The sequence below is a fragment of the Linepithema humile genome, chromosome 3 (assembly GCF_040581485.1).
Source record: "Linepithema humile isolate Giens D197 chromosome 3, Lhum_UNIL_v1.0, whole genome shotgun sequence".
Lineage (NCBI taxonomy): Eukaryota > Metazoa > Arthropoda > Insecta > Hymenoptera > Formicidae > Linepithema > Linepithema humile.
In genome coordinates this window covers 30,438,324-30,459,996 of record NC_090130.1, presented here as the reverse complement: position 1 = coordinate 30,459,996, position 21,673 = coordinate 30,438,324, and the positions used below count along the sequence as shown (strand labels likewise).

The following is a 21,673-nucleotide window of genomic DNA, read 5'->3' as shown; positions in this document are numbered from 1 at the left end:
AAAAATTGTAATTGCCAGCCTAATCAAAGTTATCCCCTCCATTACGGTTGCATGTGGCTTGTGGTTCGAATCCTGGCATCGGAGCCTGAAATCGTCGGTATCAGGTATTAGGATTACAGAAAATGCAAGAAGTGGCCTTATATAATCTCAAGTGGCACGCATCATCGGTCACTTTTACTGCCTTTTGTGTTTTCTATGATCCTAATAACTGCTCATCCAATACCGACCATTTCGAGCCCACGTGGAAGCCGGAAATTCTTTCTATAATCATCTCTACCTATATTTTTAGATTCAATGTTGTCTTTTTTGACTTTGACTATTGATAAAATGGTCAATGCGTTAATGGAACATAGAATTTAAAAATTAGACTGGCAGTTACAATTTCTCATAAATGTCGATTTTTTCAATTTCCGAAATTACTTGTAAATATTTGTATCACTTGCACAGGATGTAATAATTAAAGTCAGGATATATATAACGATCAAAACATTTATTCATAATAATATTCGGCATATTACAATCTTTTTTTTTTCCTTTTTTAATGCACATTATGCGATTTGTCTTTTTAAAATAGTTACATATACACTATTATAATCTAAACGTACTACCGTTCATTCACAGTCGAATATTCACGAAGAGCTCTTTTTGTCAGTTCTGAAATCATACTAGATTACAGTATATAATATGTACAAGTAAGGGTTATCCGACCTTAGAGAGTGTTATCTCTATATATCGCTGATGAACAATGATTGCGCAATTGAAAAATACGTATCAGATGTCTTTAATAATTGTACAAAGATAATCTGATGCGCTTTGCAAATTTTAATCATTTTTTAAATGTTGTGTGTAGATTATCTTGTCAATTTAGCAAAAAGCTTCTGTCTTCTTCTTGAGAGAGCTAGCTCATCAGTTACACAAATTTCATTCGCTTTTATCATATACGTTGTATTTCTTACGCTGATTTATCATTCGGAAGTCTTTCTCTATGGTTTCATGTATTTCGCGACTATACAGATTCGATGCATGCACAGCTCTTTGTATGTATACGTGTAGATATTAGAGAAAAAGACTCAGAATTTAAAGAGTAAATAATAGCTGTCAAACAAAAAAAAAACTTTATTTAATTTTGTTTACTTTGATTTCATTTAAGTTCTGAGTCTTTTTCTTAATAATCTACGTATTACATAGTCAATCCAAGATCTATTTAATAATTATTTAATAATTATATACCAAATTCATATGGAAATTTTATGCGATCTTTTCGAATAATTCGGGTATCGCAACATTGTGTTCAGGAACATTGTTCTTTTTCACGTTGCTAAAACATATAGGATTCCCTTTCGCGATTTATCTCGTAGAAATAAAATTTTCAGCCTGCTTAGGTATGATATCCTTTCGCTAAAACTCAACACGGAGTTAGGCGGTTTATCACTTAAAGTACAAAACCGAGAGTTACGATGTGTTTTTCTAGGTCTTGTATCTTTATCATTCTTATATTCATTATGTCCTCTTCATGAGCTGCAATACTTTAACCTTGTTTCGTCCATTAGTACTTCACCGTTTTGTACTTCACTGAACATACATAGGAAGTTTCATTAATCGAATTTATCAAATATGCCACAGTACAAAGTTAATCATTGATAACTATTTCTCATCGTCGTCTTACAAATCTATTGTACCATGGACCTCGAAAATTCTATATCCGCGCAAACTAAAATAATATACTATAAACGCTCGTCCAAGCCAGCTTACACTAATGCATGGAAAACAGATCGCCAGCGGAAGGAAGAGGTGCCAGACCGCCAGTCACGTCGGGCAGTTGTGTTAAATCGGGAAGATTCGAGATGTGAGACTTTACCTCTGACCGGACCGCACACACCTTCTTGAGCTTTTCTTTATAGTCCTGTATAAAAAAAAAACAATAGTATAATATAACATGTAACATTTAAAATTTGCATTCCTATAATATTAATACAATTTAAACAAATTCCTATCTTATAGGGCTCACTTTGTAAGTATATTTTTTTTCATAAATGCTAATAAATGCACTGTGTCAATGCGTTAGTAAAGAAATGCTGTGCTAAGTTTTATTATAATTTTTAATAAATCTTGCATTATTGTACTATTGTTTGTGTTACATTTGTATCGTGAAGATATTAGTAGGGAGTGAATAAATCGTACTTCTAAAGTGCTTTGTGCCTGCTGAAGTAACTGCCTTTGTGCCAAAGTGTAATCGCGCAGCATTGTTAGAAGTCTTCTCCTATCCTCCATCTCAGCCTGCAACCGTCCATTGTAATCCGCCAAGAGCGTGGCAGCCTCGTTTACCGCGGCACTCAACTGATCCGCGGCTGTTCGATCGGCGAGATTCGCGAGCAACGAAACTTCTGAGACTTCCGGTGGTAAGGATGCAATACGTTCTCTGATATTGGCGTCTGAGGACGCGGTATTTTCCAGATCCTGAAAAGCAGAAAACTTTATTAGACCAATAGTCCAGAACAATATTTCAGATCTTTTAACAAATTTACGCATCAACATAACATCATTGCGTTCGATGTAACATAAATTGATTAATCGAATCTAATACATTGAGAAAAGTGAGTTCAATATTCTGCGTATCGAAACAGAGCAACGATATCAAATATTAAATCCACTTGATTTGCCTCGTAGAAAACAAATTTATATGAAAAAATTAAAGAAATGTACACATGTAAATTTTATTTGAAGTGAAAAAAAGTAAGCATCAACACAGCCAAATAAAACAAATAATAAAATCGATAGGGTAAAATATGTCAGAATTGTCATAAAGTATCTGCTGATATGCCTTATGGATTCAACATGTATTTTCATATGGATAAAATATTTTATTGCTATTGTTACAAATTCCGCATCGTGTTTGTTCTTATAATTGATATTAACCATTAAAGCCTTGATGAGTTCCTCGGTTTCCGGTGGATCGCCAGCGGGAGTCCGTGGGCTCAACGTCACATGGAGCTCTTTGGTACCGTCCACTTCCACTACTTCAGTCTCAGATTTTTTCCTCTCCTTCTTCTCCTTCTGCAAATGCGACAAACATATGTGGATTTTGCGTGTTTCATTTATTTATCATAATTAAATCAGTGCAAATTGAATAGTTTATAAATTATTCCAAATATAAAAGCACCGCTATATGTGAAATAACTTGTGTTACAAATGTTACATAAACTTTGTTGCTTTTATATAGATCATGCTGTTGAAATGTAGTTATATTATTTTTAAATAAAAATTTCAATTATATAGAAGTTTTTAGTATAATTTAAGAAAAATACATACCTTCACTTTCTCAATTTCAATTTTAGCTTTCTTTTTTGGTGGTGCCACAATATCCTTCTCGGATTGTGCAAAAGCTGCTTTAAACTCGGCTATCTGTGCTTTGTCATAAACTCCTCTTTCTTCCCAGATTTGTAGTAACCTATTTAATCGTTCCCTCGTCTTTTCATCAAAACCCTTCATATGCTCAAAAGCTTTTGGTAAAACTGATTCAAATTCCTTTCCAAACTCCGGTCCTTTCTTCTTGCTATTTTGGATGACATCATTAGCCAGATACATAAACATCAACTTGCGATTGTCCTTCACTGTAAAAATTTATGCAGAAAATATTAAGTTCACACTGAAATAATATCTCTCATATTGAAAACACCAATGTCACAAGAAAATTATAATAATTCTGTGAATAATGATGATTATGCAAAAAATCATTCATGTCTGCTTGTAAATTTGCATTTTAGAATATTTAAATACACAGCTATTATCTGCTTCTATTAATATTAGTATCATAAATAAAATAAATAAATTTGCCATTGTTTTATTTGACAAAAAAATGACGATAGAGGAGCGTTCAATATTTTCGAAAAAAAAAAATTGTTTAAATATAATTATTAAAATATAATAATTAATACGTGTTATTATTCATTTTGCAATATATTTTTCTTTTATTAGTATTTTAAGAAGTTAAAAATAAACAAGCAATGCAAGCAATGCATTCATTCTTAGACAACGTGGCTCGATATTATTACTCCAAAATTCTTACATCACACTATGCGTTTACGTGTTAGTAGAAGTAGTAATAAAAACAAACGTATAATTTTTTAAGCTACGAGACGACATGATCGACGATCACGTTTGTCGCAATCTGTGTTACGTAGCGCAATCTTATAACCTAGAAATTTTGCTGACATTTATTCCAAGCGATAAATAACCTCAATGACTTCTTCTCGGAACATTCTTCTGTGTAATCGAACGGAATCTCCGTCTCGACGCTGCAGCAGAACAATGAAAAATTTAAAAAAAAAATCATACCTTTGCACATTTCTTTGAACCAGATCTTCACGATGGTCGGGTGATGTTTTCTGTGATGTATAAGCCAGAGTGAAAGCGTCTGGATGCTCTGCTGCGACGGATTTAGATCCATCAGCCGTTTGACCAGGGCACTCTCTGTGAATCCCGTCATCGTGCCGGTTGTCGTGAGGCTTCGTCAGCGAGGTTGTCGGAAAGATATCGGGTTTATCACGACTCGGGGTTGTTTTTCGCTTACCACCGCCTCTGCGACACGAATGCCGCACGTACCAACACGTACGCGCTGTATACCACTATATTGCACTGTATACGAAGCACACGAAGTCACGCATCCAGGCAACAGCTGAATGAAATCTAACGTACATGATGAAGAAACGCCTCTTCTGCGCAGGTCAACGCAGGCAAATACTGCTAGCGCCATCAATGAGGCATTTATATTACTTTTCTTTCGTCATTTATCGGTTTTGATATTCTCCTTTGCGATAGTCGATAAAAAAGATAATTTCCTTTGCAATCATTGATAAAAACGGGAAGTATGTGTTGATATTTATTTCATTGTACATAGAAATTGTAAAGTTTAAAATAAGGTGCTTTATTTTGTTTAAATAGAAAATATTTGATTACAAAAATTTACTCGTCATTCATCATTTATTTTACTAAAAATAATTGACAACATAAAATATTTTCAAAAAGGAGGTAGTCAGAACGACCAACCCAACACTTAGAACAATAATTTATTCATATATATTATCTTATTAGATGGTTATATGCTTAATGGACAAATCATTATATACAATACATACGATTTTGAAACAATAATTTATTTCGTATAGAACTATCTTATCACTATACCTAGTGGACAAGTTATTGCATCTTCTTTTAAATACCAATAACTTCATTATTTATGTGCTTAATATAAATTGATAGAATATTTATGATATTTTTCCCTGTTATTTGTGTGTAATATTTACAGATTTAGTTTGCGATAAAGATAGAGATCGTTATTGAGTTCACCACTTGCAAACAATTATAACAGATCGATTGCAATTAATCATTGAGAAATTGTGTTTCATCAATCGAGTGCAACTTAAAAACTAATAAAAAATAAAGAATTGAAAATTAAATATATCAACACAAAAATTTAACATTATGAAAATAATGTTTGAATGTTATATAATTATAGAAATAAAGTATACATTTAACTTCAAATTTTTTTCCTATATTCGATTTCTCTGATTTAATTAACCATACCCGAAATTTTTTCATTTAGAGATTCTCTAAGAATCACGAGTAAAAATGATTTCGAAACGTCCCGCGTTCATAAACAAGTTTCAAATAAAATTTCTTTGCGCATCTACGATTCAATTCGCATCAACCTTTAAATTTTCGAGCTTTACATACTAACATATGTAACATAATTAACAATTTTTTTTCATGAACTTCAGTCAGGCAAACTTCGATAGAACAGCCAAATAGAACGTTGACGCATTCGCTGTCAATTGTCCAAAAAGCCAGAAAAACGATCAGGATGCATTTTTTAATCAGAAAAAAATATATTTGCGCGAAAAAATTAATACAAAATATGCCTCAAAATGACATAAATTTACGTTGCATGAAAATAGAAACATTCGATTTCTAAATGTGAAATAACTTGAAGATATTGAACTTGAAGATATTGAACTTGAAGATAAGTAAAACATAAGATATGACTTGAAGATAAGTAAAACATCTCACAGGATATCCTAACGATATTTCTCTTTCTCTTCTGTCTGAGAGAGACGCAATCTTATATAGAAGTTTTATCATCAATATGTAAAAAACTAACTATCTGGAATATTTATGAACGACAATCTTTTTCAATGATACTTTTAATTAATACTGTATCGAACTGCATCAGCACTGTTCGTAAATCGATGTTTAAAAAATCGATGTCAATTTCGTAAAGTCGTCTGAAAGATACCTTAATTCCTTAGACCTCATCCAACTGCCTTTTCGAATTTTGTACCATTTGGGTATCATTGCGCAACGCTTTGCGAAGTTCGTAATTATTGGTATTAGTTAATGTCATTTTTAAAGAACAAACTTAATAATTGACCAACAAATTTCTAATAATCAATTAATTCTAGTTTGGAACAAAATGTGATCTTGGAAGAAAGTCACGATTGCATCTTGTCGGATGCCGTTTCGTTTTCTACTTCCGTCTTCAGCTTCTGCTCCTCCGGTCGAGCTTCCTCTTGTTCCTCCTGCCCCACCTGATCATCCACATTCACTTCCTCTTCTTCTTCCTCACCGCCTTGTATCACTTCCTCCTTTACTATCACACCGCCATCGCAGTTGCGCTCTTCGAGTTCGTGATTCTTTGTTTCACGTGTGTTTTCGGTCAGTGAAGAATGAACCTCCTCCCCCGGACGATGAAAAGTTAGCATGTGGTGATCCAGTTCTGCCCTGAAGAAGAACTTGAGCGTGCATTTGGAACAATCGTATGGTCGTGCGCCTAGGCCGTGCTCTTGCAGCATATGATTCTGTAAATAAACGTATTAGTGAGTGACATTTCTTGTGAAATTATTGCAGAAAGTATTTTCTGGATAAAAATATAATTAGAGAAACAAAAGAAAAGTAAAATAAATTTTAATATTTTTGGTTTATTCCGTTTAATTGTGTGTGCAATATGAAAGACTGATTTAAGTAAAAAGTATGAAGTAAAATGAGTTTATTAAACATATAAAATTTCGCAGCAACAAGCCAATATCCTGTTAAACTATAGACCTAAACTTTATTGATGCAAAACAGCAATTGAACCAAATTTTTATTCGAAAAGCAATGTTCGTAACAGATTATTTCATTTTAATGAAAGTTGTTTTGAACTTGTTTTTAAAATTTTTAATTTCTCTTTACAAATTTATATTGTTTTGCTATTATTGTAATTATGAGTGAATAATCACTATTTTACATTTGAGACAAATGAGTGGACCGTTCAATTACCTGAAGGCCAACAGGGGTGGTAAAGAGCGACTGGCAGATGTAACAACTAAGAGCAGCGCATCCGGCGAAAGTGTGCTCTATCAAGTGGATTTGCAGCTGCATAGGGCTACCTGCTTCGAATAAGCACAAGTGACACCGTAAAGCCTCTAAGGAGGCTTTTCCAGATGCATCTAGATGCTCTTTCCTTACATGTTGTTGAATCTTAGCTTCAGTTGGGAACGACATCTAAGAATATCAATTTTTTCCCTTAATTTACATTGAAAAATATCATTTTAAAAGCAATTTTGGTGTCTAATTTTGAAGCATAAAAAAATAGAATGCCATAAATTTCTATTTTTTAATAGAAACTAAATAATGTGCATAATTTTAATATTATAGTTGTAAACAGGAAAATTGTAAAATGTTTTGCTTTAAAATAGAAAACTCTTACAGCAACTGTTTTACGTTTTTATGCTGTCATACTGAAAGAATTAATTTTATTTTCGTATATATAATTAAGCGATAATATCCTATCTATCCAAGATCAATAATTCTGAATTGTTGAAAGTAGGCATAGGTTTCGAATAAAATTTGTTCTTTGCTGCAACTGTTCTATGCAAAAATATTGACAGTTCTATTGATCACTGTAACTCTTTATCAATTATAACTCGAATGATTCCGAGCTAGACTCGATCTAAACCGAAGTTGACCGGTGATGTAACCACGTATTTTATAATTTCATTCAATGACTCAGAACACGTGTTACTCTTACTGATCAGCTGATTGTAATAGTTACGCAACGTGCGTAAATGTATGCACGCATAAAATGTTATAACTTGAAAAATTGACGTAGCGACATGCGACAAAACCGGATCTCCTGTGCTTCGCGGAAACGTTTATGCTCAGTTGTGCTCAGTATATATGTATGCTTTTATCATGATGTATACATGTTTATACTTATGTGAAATATAAAACATACTGTACTGTAAAATACAGCAAAGCTTTATATGACAATTATTATTCGTAATTATTTATTCGTAAATAATTTATGTTTAGTTTGCGAGAATTGAATTCAATCTATCAAAGATTTTTTCATGTTAATTTGTAAATATGTGAATAAATCTGTGCTTTGCTAGCAATTTACTAAATTTATTGTATTGGATTTTATATCATTTTGTTTTTTTGTTGTTGTATTAAAAACGTCTAAAATAAATTTATTAATTAATTCATACTAACCTGGCATTGTATACACGTATAGGTATTCGAGCCGCCGCCGCCGCCGCCACCACCAGCCTTCTCGTGTTCAGTGATTCTGTGCTTTTCCGCTTCTTCAGGATCTTCAAACTTCACACCGCACTCTTCGCAGCGTTTCTTCTCTGCATTTCCTTCATTCCTGATTCGATCGTCCACCTTGAGTCCTCTCTCGTGCTCCCACTTGTCCTTGGAAGCGTCCCATTGACCATCTTTGTTCATCAGCCAGGTTGCCTCGTATTTAGCTCGTTGCTCATAAGCCGACGAATTCAGGATAGGCAAACCTTGAGAATGTCGTACGTAGCAGGATTTGCACACTTTGACCGACTGTCCGCTTGTGCTGGCAGGATTAGGAGGCAAGCTGACAAAGTCTTCCGCTGCGAAGTCCCGCAGGCAGAGACAGCAACTCTGACTCTGACTCTGACTTTTGCCGCCGGGACTAGTTGGGCTAGAACCGGCGCTACGTGATCCCGAAGACGTTCGTAGATGATGCCGCGCGTGCAGACGACACTCCAAATCGCTGATCAGCGTCTGCCGGCAGACGACGCACGGGGCTGGCAGGTGCGGCAGCGAATTGTCCAGTCGCTGTTGCGGATCCACGCTCTCCAGACTATGTCTCTGCACGTGGTCCAAGAACTGGTTCTCCGAGGTTAGAGAGCCGCGACACACCACACACATGTCACTCAGCTGGATCTTGCAGTGCTTCTGAAGCTTATGCTCGGCCAGGCTCACGCCGGATGGGCACACCTCGTCGCAGATGTTGCACTTGTGACGTCCGCCGGGTTCGTTAGATGCGTGCTGGATCCTTGTATGCGACTCTAGCTCGCTTCGCGAACGACATACCTCGCCGCAATAAGCACACGTCATACTCAAAGCGGACAAACTCTTGCTGGACAGCTTGGAGGACGTATGAGCGAGTTTTTTGTGCGCCTGTAATTCCGCCTCGTTCGCGAATTCGCCGCGCTCGCACAGCTCGCACTGCTGGCCAGAAGTGCCGTAGCTTGGACGCTTGTTGTTGTTATCGCGCTGATTCAGGGAATTATTGTTGCTCGATGCTGGCGAGCGACCTCTCTTCAGAGATTTCGTCTGGGATTAAAAAAAATTGTTTCAAATAATCTAATGTATTTAATAGTTTTATATTATGTATAGTATATATATACAACTCAAATTTGTCAAATTATTTAAAAATCTCTTCAAAGATAGATTAATCTCTTAAATAAAAGCTTGTATACCAAATTAATAAATTCAAATATTAATATAAATATTTATATATGGTAATTTTTTTATAATAATAAAAATACTAAAAGTTTAAAAATTAAATAAAAGAACATATATACTTGGGCGTAAAAAGCCTCTAGTTTAAATATATCTATAACAATTAATTTTTTCTCTCTTCTATGCTAGATTCTTACTTCTTCTTGATTTCTGATCGGTCGATGAAGACGGCCGTTCTCCCTCGAGTTGCTCCTGATGGACGGCGCTTGATGATCCTGGACCGCGTGATGAGCCTGAGCGACGTGTCGGTCCAGCAGGAACTCTACCGGGAAGCCTTCTCTGCAGATAGGACACCTGTAGAGATTGGTTGAGTGGCTCGCTAGATGAAGCTGCAGCTCGAGCTCCGAGCCGCAGCAGAAGCCGCAGAAGACGCAGCGCGCCGCGATGCCGCCGCCAGGCGTCGAGACGGGACTCCTCGTGGCTGCCACTGGGCTGCTGTTCATTAGAGAAGCGACGGGAGGAGGTGCGTGAACATTGCGCACGTGGGCTGCCATCTCGGCTTCGCTTCTGAAGGAGGTCCTGCCGTCGCCGGATGCCGGATTCGAGACCGGCGGCGAGTTTTCATTGTTGGACAAGGTGCACGCGCTGCATCGATAGACCCGGCATTCCTGGCTGTGCTTCACCGCAAAGTGCACCTGTATCGCCACCCTGGAGTCAAAAGTGTCCCGGCACAGGGCGCAACGATAGAGATGATGGGCGTGCACGTCCAGCAGGTGCTTCTGAAGCTGCTCCGGATGCGGATACAGCTTCTTGCACGCGTTACACGTGTACTCTTTGCTAATCTGGCCTAGATAATGCTTGGTCAGGTGAGCCAACATATCCTCGCGATCCGGAAAGAAGGCATCGCACTTGGGACACGGATGCTGCCTGCTGGGCGCTTCCTGTCCGCGATGATCGGCCTGTAGATGTCGCGCCAGATGTTCGCGGAAGGACTCGAAGTCCTTGAGCGCGGCGCCGCACTGGCCGCACAGCAGCGTACTGGCGGTGTAGCCGCCAGCGACGTCCGCGGTCGGCCTGGTCGAATGCTTGTTCGTGAGATCGGTCGCTTCCGGCGCGTCTCTGCTCCGCGGCGCTCTGGAATCCCTCACCGTGCCGTCGTAAACGCCGTTCAACTTCGCCTCCCCCCCGTAATCTATCGTCGGCGCCGGTCGGCGATTCTCGCAGTGCTGAAGAACGTAATGCTCGGCGTAGGAGGGCGCCGAGGAGCACGGAATGCCGCACAGCGGGCACATCATCATCGCCGCGCCGAAAGCGTCGAGGCGGTGTATCGAGAGCAGATGATCGCGCAGGCAGGCTAGCGTGGAGAACTTCATGGTGCACTGATTGCAGGTGAACGCATTCTCGTAGTGGTCCCGTTCGCTGGGTCTCCCGTTTCGATCCTCGGAGTACTTCCGGTCCGGCCGCGACTCCTTCGTGCCGTTCTGACGGTCCAGCAGCTTGTCGCGTGGGCAGACAGCCGCCTGTTGCTCGTTCAACGTTCTGCTCGGCGATGGGGGTCGCGCCAGACCCTCCGCGCCGCTCAGGATCGCCTGATGCATCGTGTGCACGTGCATCTGGAGTTGCTGCATGCAGTTGAACGAGTCCCGAGTGCAGTACATGCAGGTAAGCTTCAGAGGCGAGCTGAGGACGGGCGTGGTGGAAGCGCTGCCGGTACCCTGCGACGTCTTCAGGACGTTCTTCGAGTTCAGACTGAGATTCAGGGACGGCGACGGCGACGACGGCACCGGTGGCGACGATGTGCTATGCGAGGAAACGCTTCGTCTGCCGTAGTCAACATCTTGAAGCTTGCCGCCGGCCGACTGGGAAGATGACTGGTGATGCTTTTTATGCGATTGCATGTGCGACGTCAGGGCCGCGGCTGTGTTGTAGCCTCTCGAGCAAGCTGTGCATTGGTAAGGCTTCTGGGTGTCGTGCGTCTTCATATGAATTTTCAGGTGATCGCTGAAAAAAACGGAAAATAAAGGTGCTTAAAAGCTCGTAGCAGGAGAAGTTAAAGCCACGACTTGTAAAATTGAGATTGTTCTTAACTCAATTATACAAATGTGATAAGTTTGACATTTTTCAATACCTTTTACATATAACTTTAGAAATCTTCATCTAGTTTGGCGCTAAAAACGTAATGACATTTTCGTGAGAATATTTATAGCAAGCAAATGCGTGACCTGACTCAATGTTACACTTTGTTATTTACATGTTAAGTTTTGATTAAATTTTGTAAAAGAATAGGAGAGTCATCATTGCGGTGATTATTTTGAAATCAATTCTTTTCCTACATCAATTCTAAAATCGTGTGATTACTATATACGCTATGCTTGGAATAGAGATAACTGGCTTAACTTTAAAACGCTAAATTGCCATTCGTTGTACAGATCGGGGATCTAATTCAGGAAATTCTATTTCCTGTAATACCTGACGGGTTCATATATATTAAGGTTCATCAGGAACCGTGCTGCCAATCACATTTGAAAATAGATTCGTCTCGCGAATGGGGGATATTTCGATTTTCAACGCAAAGTCGGACATAAAACAATCGGTTAGCGTTTGCAATCTGTAATAATATCGTAGGATGTGATCGATGATGTTAATTTATCAGTGATCCGATATTCGTCGAGATATTCAGCGCTTAACATCAAAAATTGAATTTACGGTAAAAAGATCGAGTCAATCCGAGGAAAAGTATTAAACGGCGGCGATTCGATTAAAAGCGCAAAACGCGAGAAATTTAATGAAGACGGACGGCGAGTTTGCCCTCGTCGAAGCTTGCTCGAAAATATTTTCCTCAAGTGCTAATTAAGTATCCTGATGAAATGCTGGGTGTATTACTTAGGTCAGAGGGATATCAGCGATGTCATCCTGTTAAGCGCACGATGACATTTCCATTGTCCGACTCTTATTCTGCTGAGAGGTGGAAAATCTAGTTGAAATGGTTTTTCTCCGCGCGCGCGCATTATTGCCGTTTTTATGTGTGAGCGAAGTTATATCTATCTATGAATTTTCAACGTTATTGATTCTTCCATATTTAAGTGTACAAAAGCGTCGTAGAAAATCGTTATTTCGCATTGAAAAGCGGAGTATTCAAATTTCAATACTGTGATATCAATTATTTTCAACACTTTTTTTTCCGACATTAAACAAGAGTTGATACTAAATAAATAGAATAGGATGAAAAAGTATTATTAAATTTGCAACGTCTCGCAGAAGAAATAAGAAAAATAATTTGTGCCCTTTCTCAAATAAATGATTCGTACCTTTTACCTCGCTAGAATTAATATAACAACACACAAAATGGATAACTGAAGCTAATGTACTTCACGAGAATTTATTCATCGTGTTGTTTGCGAAAGCCGGTTTCAAATAACCATGAAACAAATAAATTCGCAAAATACAAAGGATAAATGCGAATACAAGATAGCTAAAAATCTTTCATATTTTTGTTACAATTTATCTCAAAATAAATCAATAAGCAAAGACATTTTAAAACCAAAATTTTGAAGCTCGAGCCTGAATAAAAAATATTTTTTTGCAGCTTTCGGACTGAAAATTTATAGATAAAAATATTTCGGTCTGATCATTTATTGGTAATCGAAAATGCATATGTCGAAGAGCGCCCGAAATGGGCACAGAGATTTCGGACAGGTCAAGCCCGAGTAACGACTCGGCGATTTTCGTGGTGAACCCGCGAATGAATAATTCATCGGTGGCCAGTGTGTGTCGGTTCAGGCTGGCGGTGGAAAACTGAATTCGCGTTTAAGGTGAGGTCAGTCCGCGAGATCTGAGCGAGCGAGCGGTCAGCGAGCTATCTCGGCTCGCCGAAACGAAGACAGACGGCGAATTTACTCCTGCACTTTGCGCCTGAATTATTCATGCGCCACCAGGATTATCGCCCGGTGAACCGCGGCTGTCCTATTATCGAGCGTATCGTTTGCGGCCGGCCGAGCGAGCGACGTGAGGACGAAAAATAAGAGAGAAGAGAAGAGCAGAAAAAGGACGACTCTCAAAAGCGAAACGTCGCGCTCGCTTAACGAAGAGAATGGACCGACGACGAAGTCCCGCCGCCGCTCAAGCCGGCATTAATACTACTTGCGACGGCTCGCATATTCCTGTTTTGACGCTACTATTACTCGGTGTTATTGACGTCATCTGGCAAAAATGAAAGATGACCATGAGGACGTTTTGTCGTGATGTTTTTCGAAATCTCAAAGCGTCGAAAAATATAATTTGTAATAGTAACAGATTAGTTTGATTTTATACCTGCGATATTTCATCAATCAATCGCGACGGTTTTTTTTCGCTGTAATGTCTTTTTTCATGAATACGAAATATCAACAAAGCGAGATGATACATCGTTTCGTTTTAGATCCACATTTTAATGCAGCTAAAACAAATAAATCAGTAATTTTATTCTCCAAAATATTCGAAGTAATTTGATTATGGTTAAAAATTGAAAAAAAAGACAAGCAAAGAGACTGAATTATTTAATAACATGCTTCAAAAATCTTTTAACTACCACAGCTCCATCGGAATTGTATTTTAAAAATAGTTTTCTAATAGAATTTGCATCTTAAAAGTTTAATTCGCAAAAATATTTAACTTTTAAACTTATTGGTTTCTATTGTTATAAAAAAAAAAAAAATTCCAAAATAGTTAAAGTGTACATACAATATATCGATTCATGCGAAAAGCTCTCGTGACGATTTCTAAAAGACATATTCTCGCAAGAATGCAAAGTCCGCGAAATGGCGAGCAGCCATTATACAAGAAGATTACGCTTGGCTTGCTAGAAGGAAATGGAAATAAATGGTCCGTTAAACTCCACCCTTGCAAGTCGAAAGAATCATCCTGTCGCGGTGATTCGTAGTTGCGTTCACGTACTCGATCTCCACGCACTTTCATCAATCTTGAAACTTTCACTTATTTATAAAAGTTCAACTATAAATTGTTTGTTTGGCAAAAAGCCATTTTTTTATTTCGGTCTTTTTTTCATTTATTTTGCAAAATGCTTGATTGCTAATCATTTATCACTTATGCCTGAGTGAGCAATTTAATGCTCGTGTGAATGACTGACCAGTTGACTGCGTAAAAAAAATGTACGTCTTGTTATTTCTATTTATCGAAACTAGATTAATACTAAAAAACTGCTACAACTTTTGCCCACCGAAAAGATACGCTCGCAAAAAAATATGAAGGGTTATCGTCAATACCGGGAGGTCGGAGTCGTGACTTCGCGTTAGTGCCGGTGGACCATGAGAACTACGAGATTGCCGTAAAATGCGATCTCGCTACCGCATTCCGTAAGAATAAAAACATCGTGACGAGGTGTTACTCGCAAGATATATAAAATCCGACCGGTTTTGACAAAACTCAACTTCGACGGCAAGTTAAAAACATCATCTACGTGATCTCAAGACAAATATTATTTTTCAAGATTTAAAAAAATTTATTTTAGACTATTATAATGTAGTCTCGAGATAAAAAAATTATAACTAAAAAAAAAAATTAACAAAATAAGATTAAAAGAGCTTAAAGAGCCAACGCTAGGTCTTAGTGAGAAACAGTTAATTCTATTATAAAAATATCAAATAAATGAAATTAATATAAAAGTGCTTTAGAACAAGTATAATAAAACGCAATAATTCGCTTGTATCGCATTAGAGAAGGTAGAAGAGTTCAAACTGAAACTAATTCATATGCCATTATTTATGTTGTTCAAATTATAAAAGGTAAAAATTGACTGAAAGAATTTTTTGAACCTACTTAGTATGCTGTATGTCATAGAACAAAGTACAAAACCGCCGTAATATTGGATGAGTTAAAAAAAATTTGACAAGTTACAACTAGAATAAATTAAAAATTCGTTAAAAGGTAATTTTAAAGAGTGAAAGAGGCAGATAACACGTGTTGTTTAATCTCAGGTTTGAACGTTAATGCTGGTTTTAACATATATTCAAAACGATGGGGGACAAAAAAGGAAGGATATCACAATATTAAGCAGTAGGGAAAGAGATGTTAGGAAACAACGGAAAATAGCGAAAAATTAATTTTCTCAGATTTTTTAAATTAACAAAGACGTTCTAATGATAAGATCGAAATGACGCGCTGCATGTCGCCGCAATTGTCGCGAGTGAAAGTCTTAACTAAGGGCTAAGAGATCCCGCAATGAACACACTCGGCGTGAGAACCACGGAGATTTTCACCCTTTTGTTGGGTCACCCAAACCGACTGTTAAAGTGGGAGGACGAATAGAGACGTGGCGTAAAGATCTGGCGGTACGATTGTAATAGCGGCTGACAGGTGAGGAGCAAGCGCTTGTTAGGACTTCACTATCAGTAACTGAATCCTTCGTAATCAGAACCTTGTTCTAATAAAACGAGTATTCACACCACAATTTTCGCAGCATTAATAATGCCGATCTATTTATCGATCGTATAATAACATATAAACTTCAAAAGAGAAAAAAATACTATAAATATGAAAAGTTTCACCAAAAAGTGATTATTTGTCATAATGTCATAATTTTTATTAATTATAAAAATATAACAAGTGCTAAATAAAAACTTGATAATTTTAATTGTGATTTTTCCATGTCTCATAATTTAACGTAAAACATTTTTTATTCGCCAAATTTAATCGCCAAATTTTGGAATTCAACTTTTTCGCGAACAGAAGCTAACAAATGTGCGAATCGCGATGATGAGCAGATTTATCCGCGAAGGATTCAAGCGTGGCTTGAGCGCGCGCGGTCGCAAGCGCGACTTTAGCGGCCGGCGAAGGCGGGCGAGCGGCAACGAGGCGCTTGACTAATGTTCTACCTGTTGTCCCGTAACACCTATGCGTCCTACCTGTCCGCTCACCTGGGCCCCGCGGGGGCCCTGCGTATACGCCGAGCGTACACGCGTGCATACACATGCGTGTATCCAGTTAGAAAAAAGGTGCTCCGTGCGCGGGGTTCAACTTGCGGGCCAGCTTAGCATTTCAATGCGCGAGACGGATTCAATGCCGCAGCGCGCGCGAGAGGGTACGCGTGAGAAAGAGGGAAACAAACAGATAGGCGACGAGGAGGGTACGAGAGGATAGGGGTGAGGAAAAGAAAGAAACGGCCACGTAAGAGAGTAAGCTTGACTAATGCCACCCGGGGCCGCGGTCGTCGTGTGATCATTACTCATTTGTCACCCGTTGGATCGGGGTCCCCGGGAATCGGCCGAAGAGGCCCCGTAGGGCCCCGCGTCGCGCCCCGTCGAGGACCAGCCATCTGTTGTGTTTATCGTTGCGCCAGCGCAATTGTTGTCTTTTGTGATCCGTAATTCTTATTGTTCATGTTTTCGGTAAATGCATATATGAATGTAATTCTTTCCGCGAGAGTTGCACGGTATAATTCACTATTAATGTTATTAATTAACTCAGAAAGAACTTGTACGGATCGAGGAGGATTCGAAGTTTCATGGCTTTCTTACGCCTATGAGTCATCGTTTGACAAATCTAACCGATTGTTAAGAGTAAAGGTAGTACAACCGCGCTATCGATAAGACCTCGCACTTACCTCCTGGAGAAGGCAGCCTCACAATGCGTGCAGCGATATCGCCTGTCTCCGGTGTGCAGCTTTACGTGACGATCGCGACTACGCTTGTGCTTGAACAATCTAGCGCACCAACTGCATCGATACGGCATCTGATCCCCGTGGCTCTGCAATCAATATAAAGCGTTCTGTTAGAGCTAACTTTTTGAATTGCAATTTTTTTGTTCACGGGACACAAAAATCTATGAATAAGAGTCGTAGCTACCATGGTCATATCAATACAAGTGAAAAATGTGATAATAAAAATCGTGTGTGTAACTTTCCAGAAAGATTATTAAATCTTTACGATATTTTACGAAAAATTAAGCTTATAATAATACGCTTTTAATATATGTACACATATTGTTATCTTCGCGTTATCTCTACGTAAAATTAGGTTCAGTTACAAAATAGAAAATATTTCAAGCAGATTTGTAACAACTAGTTTATGCTTAACATCTCAATACGCCGCGCAAAGTAGCGCAAAGAACCTCGTCGGGCGCGCCAGAAAAATCAGAAGAAGCTCATAGAGCGAGAAGAGGCTTTCTGTCGGCCGCGAGAACGCGTCACCCACCCAGATCACGGTGACCGATATGATCCCATACGGTCACCTCTCTTTGTGCCGCGTTCCCGCTCGCGTAAAACGCTCCTTGTGTGTCTTCGGGCACGAAACGGTGCCGGCGCGACAAGGTAAGTAAGCTCGGCACGTACGACGAGACCGAGCGGCCGACTTTCGAGCCGTCGGCTCCTTTGAAGAGACAATCTGGACGATGGGCGAAGCGATCGCCGCTTGGTCTTTCGCTCTAGGCCGGCAGAGGAGGACCACCGGACGGTTCACCGATAGCGACGAGGCGGTGCACAACAGCAATGACAGCGAGACTTGAGATCGCTCGAGGTATTAGAAAATAATCAGATGGCCGAGAATAAGTCACGTGTCTGTATCTAGATGTGACGTTAAAATACATCTTCGGTGAAACAAATTATAAGTTGGCAGTTGAATGAATTAATTTTACCAAATTCAGAAACACGTCTCTCGTTTTGGAATTTTTAAAAACTTCGATCATTTTCAAATCTGTCAACGCTGACCTCCCCTCCGTACGACAAGCTCGACAAAGATTGTGATTACTCATCACGTCTCTCGATAAAACTAGCAGTGTGCGTAGCATAAATAGGCAGCTAGACTGTCCGCCTAGACTCGAGGACTCAGCTTGATTATCGGAGTCATATCTGCGCGCGCGACTTCGCTCGCGTATATATGTATATATTCAGCAGCGGGCTTTCGCGTCACGAGAAGAAAAACGAGGGGGGGAGCCAAAGGGGCGGCCGCCACCTGGACGAATAACCTGATAACCGGTACAACCTGTTATGGGCACAGTGCGCTACAGATTTTGACCCGATGATGACCCGCGCGTCGGTCGACATCGCCGACCTCGGACGCGGAAGAACGGGCTAATGCCACCGCTATGCAAAACAGAAAAATCCGAAGAGAAACTCGCCACGCGTCGTCCTATGGGCAGGACACTCGCGACAGGGGGAGACGCATTAATCTGCCCGCGTACGGGACTCGTCAACCTGCAGAATCACACCTCAGACCTTTTCTCACACCAAGAGAGGGAAACTACACTCGCCATTCGTGACGCGCATACTAATGCTTGTGACAGATGAATCCTTTTGGTTTCGTATTTGACTGATCTTGTACGACGTGTCTATCGACGCGAAGCACGCGAAGAGTTATAATAATTAATATTTATAATATTAAAAATGTGCAAAAGAATATAGGAACTTGATCGATCTTGTATATCAGACTATCATAAGTCACACGCAAAATAAAATATTCAAAGTCACGATTTTTGAAATAACGCGTTTTGTAAAAGAAAACCGAGAAGATCGTATAAAAAGCGCTAAATTGAAAATAGAAATTTAAATGTAAATAGATAAATAAATTACGGACATTTTTTATTTAAACCTAGATTTCCTGATGGAAATCTTCAGTTGTTATACAACAGTATACAAATAATTGAATTTAAAAGTATATCTTTAATTTATATTTTCAACAATACCGGTTGAAAATATTTAATAGTTAAGAAACCTGTTGAGCGTATCCTTACCTGTTCGTGTTTCTTCAGATAGCTAAGCCGCGGAAACGTCCTTTCGCAGAACTGGCAGGGATAGGGAGCGGCGGGGTTGTTACCATCGGCATTGACACCGACGTCGGTGTCAACCTCGGGTTCCGATGGAAAGCTGGTTGACGTCGGCGTTGCGCAGGAAGACGGTGTCTCACCGCGACGCGAGTTGAGACCGCCATCCTCGCTGTGCCACGAGGAACTTCCGGTTCCTAAAGCCTCTGCAACGAAAATAAGAAAAAAATATGAAATGCATTGGTGTCCTTTAAACTCGCTTTCATTGATTTTAAAAACTACTGATTCATCGAATAATTCTTCAGGGTCAAGTGTCGCAAGCGCGGGACCAGTTCTACATACAAGGCGACCTTACGAACTCGTCATGCGTACGCGTAACGACATTACGAATCTGGTCGTGCCTGTTACGCGTGTATTTTGTTCTCGTAACGAGCAGAGATGGTAAAACTTGTACCATTAACCTGAGCCTCGGTTTGCTCGGGCAAGTTCACGATAAGTCCTGCGCAGGCCTAGATTGCTAGGCTAAATTCAACACAGGCACGACACCTCGTCTTCTTCGTTAAGTCCAGGTTGCTTGACACGTTTGTCATCTCTTTGGTTATGCAAGATTTTTCCACGTAATTTTTATAATCAACGTAATATAGCAGAGTATTCGTTCATCGATATATATACACGTATTTTATATAAAACAATATATTGTTATAAAAATGATTGAGATTGGTACACAAATATAATCTCGAGTCAGTGAGACAATTTGCCGACGCTGGCGGAAATTGCATATTGTAGCGTACACCTTCCAAGCGCGTAAAACAATTCGGAAGTAGTGACCCCAGCGTAAAACGTCAAATGAGTCCGGGACAAAAGGTCAAGTAGGGAGGCCCCCGCGTCTCCGTCACAGAAAATCCGACTTATCCTCCTCGCCGTTGAGGGAGAGCGTGTCGCGCCGCTACTTCCGGCCAAGTGTCACGCCGGCTAATCACGAATAATTTATAATTGCCGGGAATGAGAGCTTAGAGCTCCCACCAACTCTCTCGCGGGATAGAGGCGAAGTGACGCGTGCTGCTCGTAAATGGTGGAAATGACTCGGCTAGTTGGCCGTTTCCTCATTTGTCGTCGGCCCCCGGCGATGGATCGACACCCACGAGTCGATTTAAGAGATTTTGCGGAATCCCCAGTTTAACGCGCACGACAGAGAGAGATCGCCACCCAGAAGACGAGAGACGATCTCGCAGTACGCCGTTCTCGAATGCTGCGTAAATCGCTCGCATCCTCCACCCACGCGTCATCCTCGCGCGAGGTTCGTCTCTTCCTCTTCCAGAAGGACGTCGCCCAGGCGCCACTTTTGCGCGCGCTCGTTATCTCGATGATCGCGCAATCATTTGAAATTCGAAGTTTCGACATATAAAAGAATGCATTCTTAATTTGACAAATATACATGTATGAATATTCTCATCCTCAAAAAATAAAACTCTCCCAGTTTAATTATTATTAATAATTAATTTTCAAATGTGTGCTAAGCAAAAAAAAAAAAAATACAAAGAGAATAAAATAATTCGTCATGTGAGCGACATTTGTGATCTATACTTCGAAGAATTTCTTTTTTCTTGTTGCACAACATGTGCGCATCCATCGGGGCATTCGCCCAATTGGCACAGTGACTGATTCACGCGTTCTTATGATTCTTCGGGGATGCTGAGAGAGTCGCGTTGGAGAAAGGCTGTCTGGGTGTGCAGGAACGTCGGTGACCGATCACCGCAGGCAATAAATATAAACTGAGCAGAAGAAGGAGGAGAAAGCATCCTACACCCAGATGACCGTTTCGCTTAAGTTTTTTTGACAAGTTAAGCTACAAAGATAGATGTGACGTATTTGTTGCTTAATCAGTTTGACATTAATCGGAGTTGAATAGTCATTTCGGGGCAAATTTATTTAAAAAAATTTTTAGGTCTTCTCCGACTCGGAATAAAATTCCAAGAGACATTTAATTGACCCATGACACTTTGCGCCATGCCAAGAAAGAGGAGCACGATGTCGGGGGTGGCTGCGAAGAAAGACTTCTTGATGAAGAGAACTCTTATTTAGTCTGTGATCGTGTTCAATCGGCGACGATGTGTCATCCGGGAGAAAATAGACGCATTTAACGGCGCGACCTGCCGATGCGTGC

The 21,673-nt window shown here is 39.7% G+C and overlaps 2 protein-coding genes across 5 annotated transcripts in view; both read right to left on the bottom strand.

Annotated features, from left to right (window-relative positions):
* Window positions 1–471: 471 nt before the first annotated feature.
* LOC105669888 (regulation of nuclear pre-mRNA domain-containing protein 1B) lies at window positions 472–4,725 on the bottom strand. Its single transcript, XM_012363087.2, has 6 exons — window positions 4,336–4,725; window positions 3,310–3,611; window positions 2,917–3,054; window positions 2,182–2,457; window positions 1,753–1,903; window positions 472–1,572 (listed from the first exon to the last, which is right to left on the bottom strand). The coding sequence occupies exons 1-5, from the start codon at window positions 4,484–4,486 to the stop codon at window positions 1,754–1,756; spliced, it is 1,017 nt and encodes a 338-aa protein (XP_012218510.1). The 5' UTR covers window positions 4,487–4,725; the 3' UTR covers window positions 472–1,572; window position 1,753.
* A 236-nt stretch (window positions 4,726–4,961) lies between these two features.
* Window positions 4,962–21,673, bottom strand: part of L (zinc finger protein Lobe) — a 73,712-nt gene continuing 57,000 nt past the window's right edge. For all 4 annotated transcript variants that reach the window (XM_012363021.2, XM_012363022.2, XM_067351636.1 and 1 more), the window contains 6 exons: window positions 19,480–19,715; window positions 17,357–17,499; window positions 9,957–11,760; window positions 8,530–9,630; window positions 7,315–7,539; window positions 4,962–6,854 (listed from right to left, as the gene is read on the bottom strand). In XM_012363021.2, the coding sequence (XP_012218444.2) occupies window positions 6,489–6,854; window positions 7,315–7,539; window positions 8,530–9,630; window positions 9,957–11,760; window positions 17,357–17,499; window positions 19,480–19,715 (3,875 nt within the window). In that variant the 3' untranslated portion in view covers window positions 4,962–6,488. The remainder of the gene's footprint in view (window positions 6,855–7,314; window positions 7,540–8,529; window positions 9,631–9,956; window positions 11,761–17,356; window positions 17,500–19,479; window positions 19,716–21,673) is intronic.

Coding starts and splice junctions, on each gene's coding strand:
- LOC105669888 (XM_012363087.2), bottom strand. CDS start 4,486: ATGACGGGATTCACAGAGAGTGCCCTGGTCAAACGGCTGATGGATCTA. Junction 2,458..2,916: donor AACTCATCAAGGCTTTAATG/GTTAATATCAAT, acceptor TCTGCTTTTCAG/GATCTGGAAAATACCGCGTC. Junction 1,904..2,181: donor AGGCACAAAGCACTTTAGAA/GTACGATTTATT, acceptor TTTTTTATACAG/GACTATAAAGAAAAGCTCAA.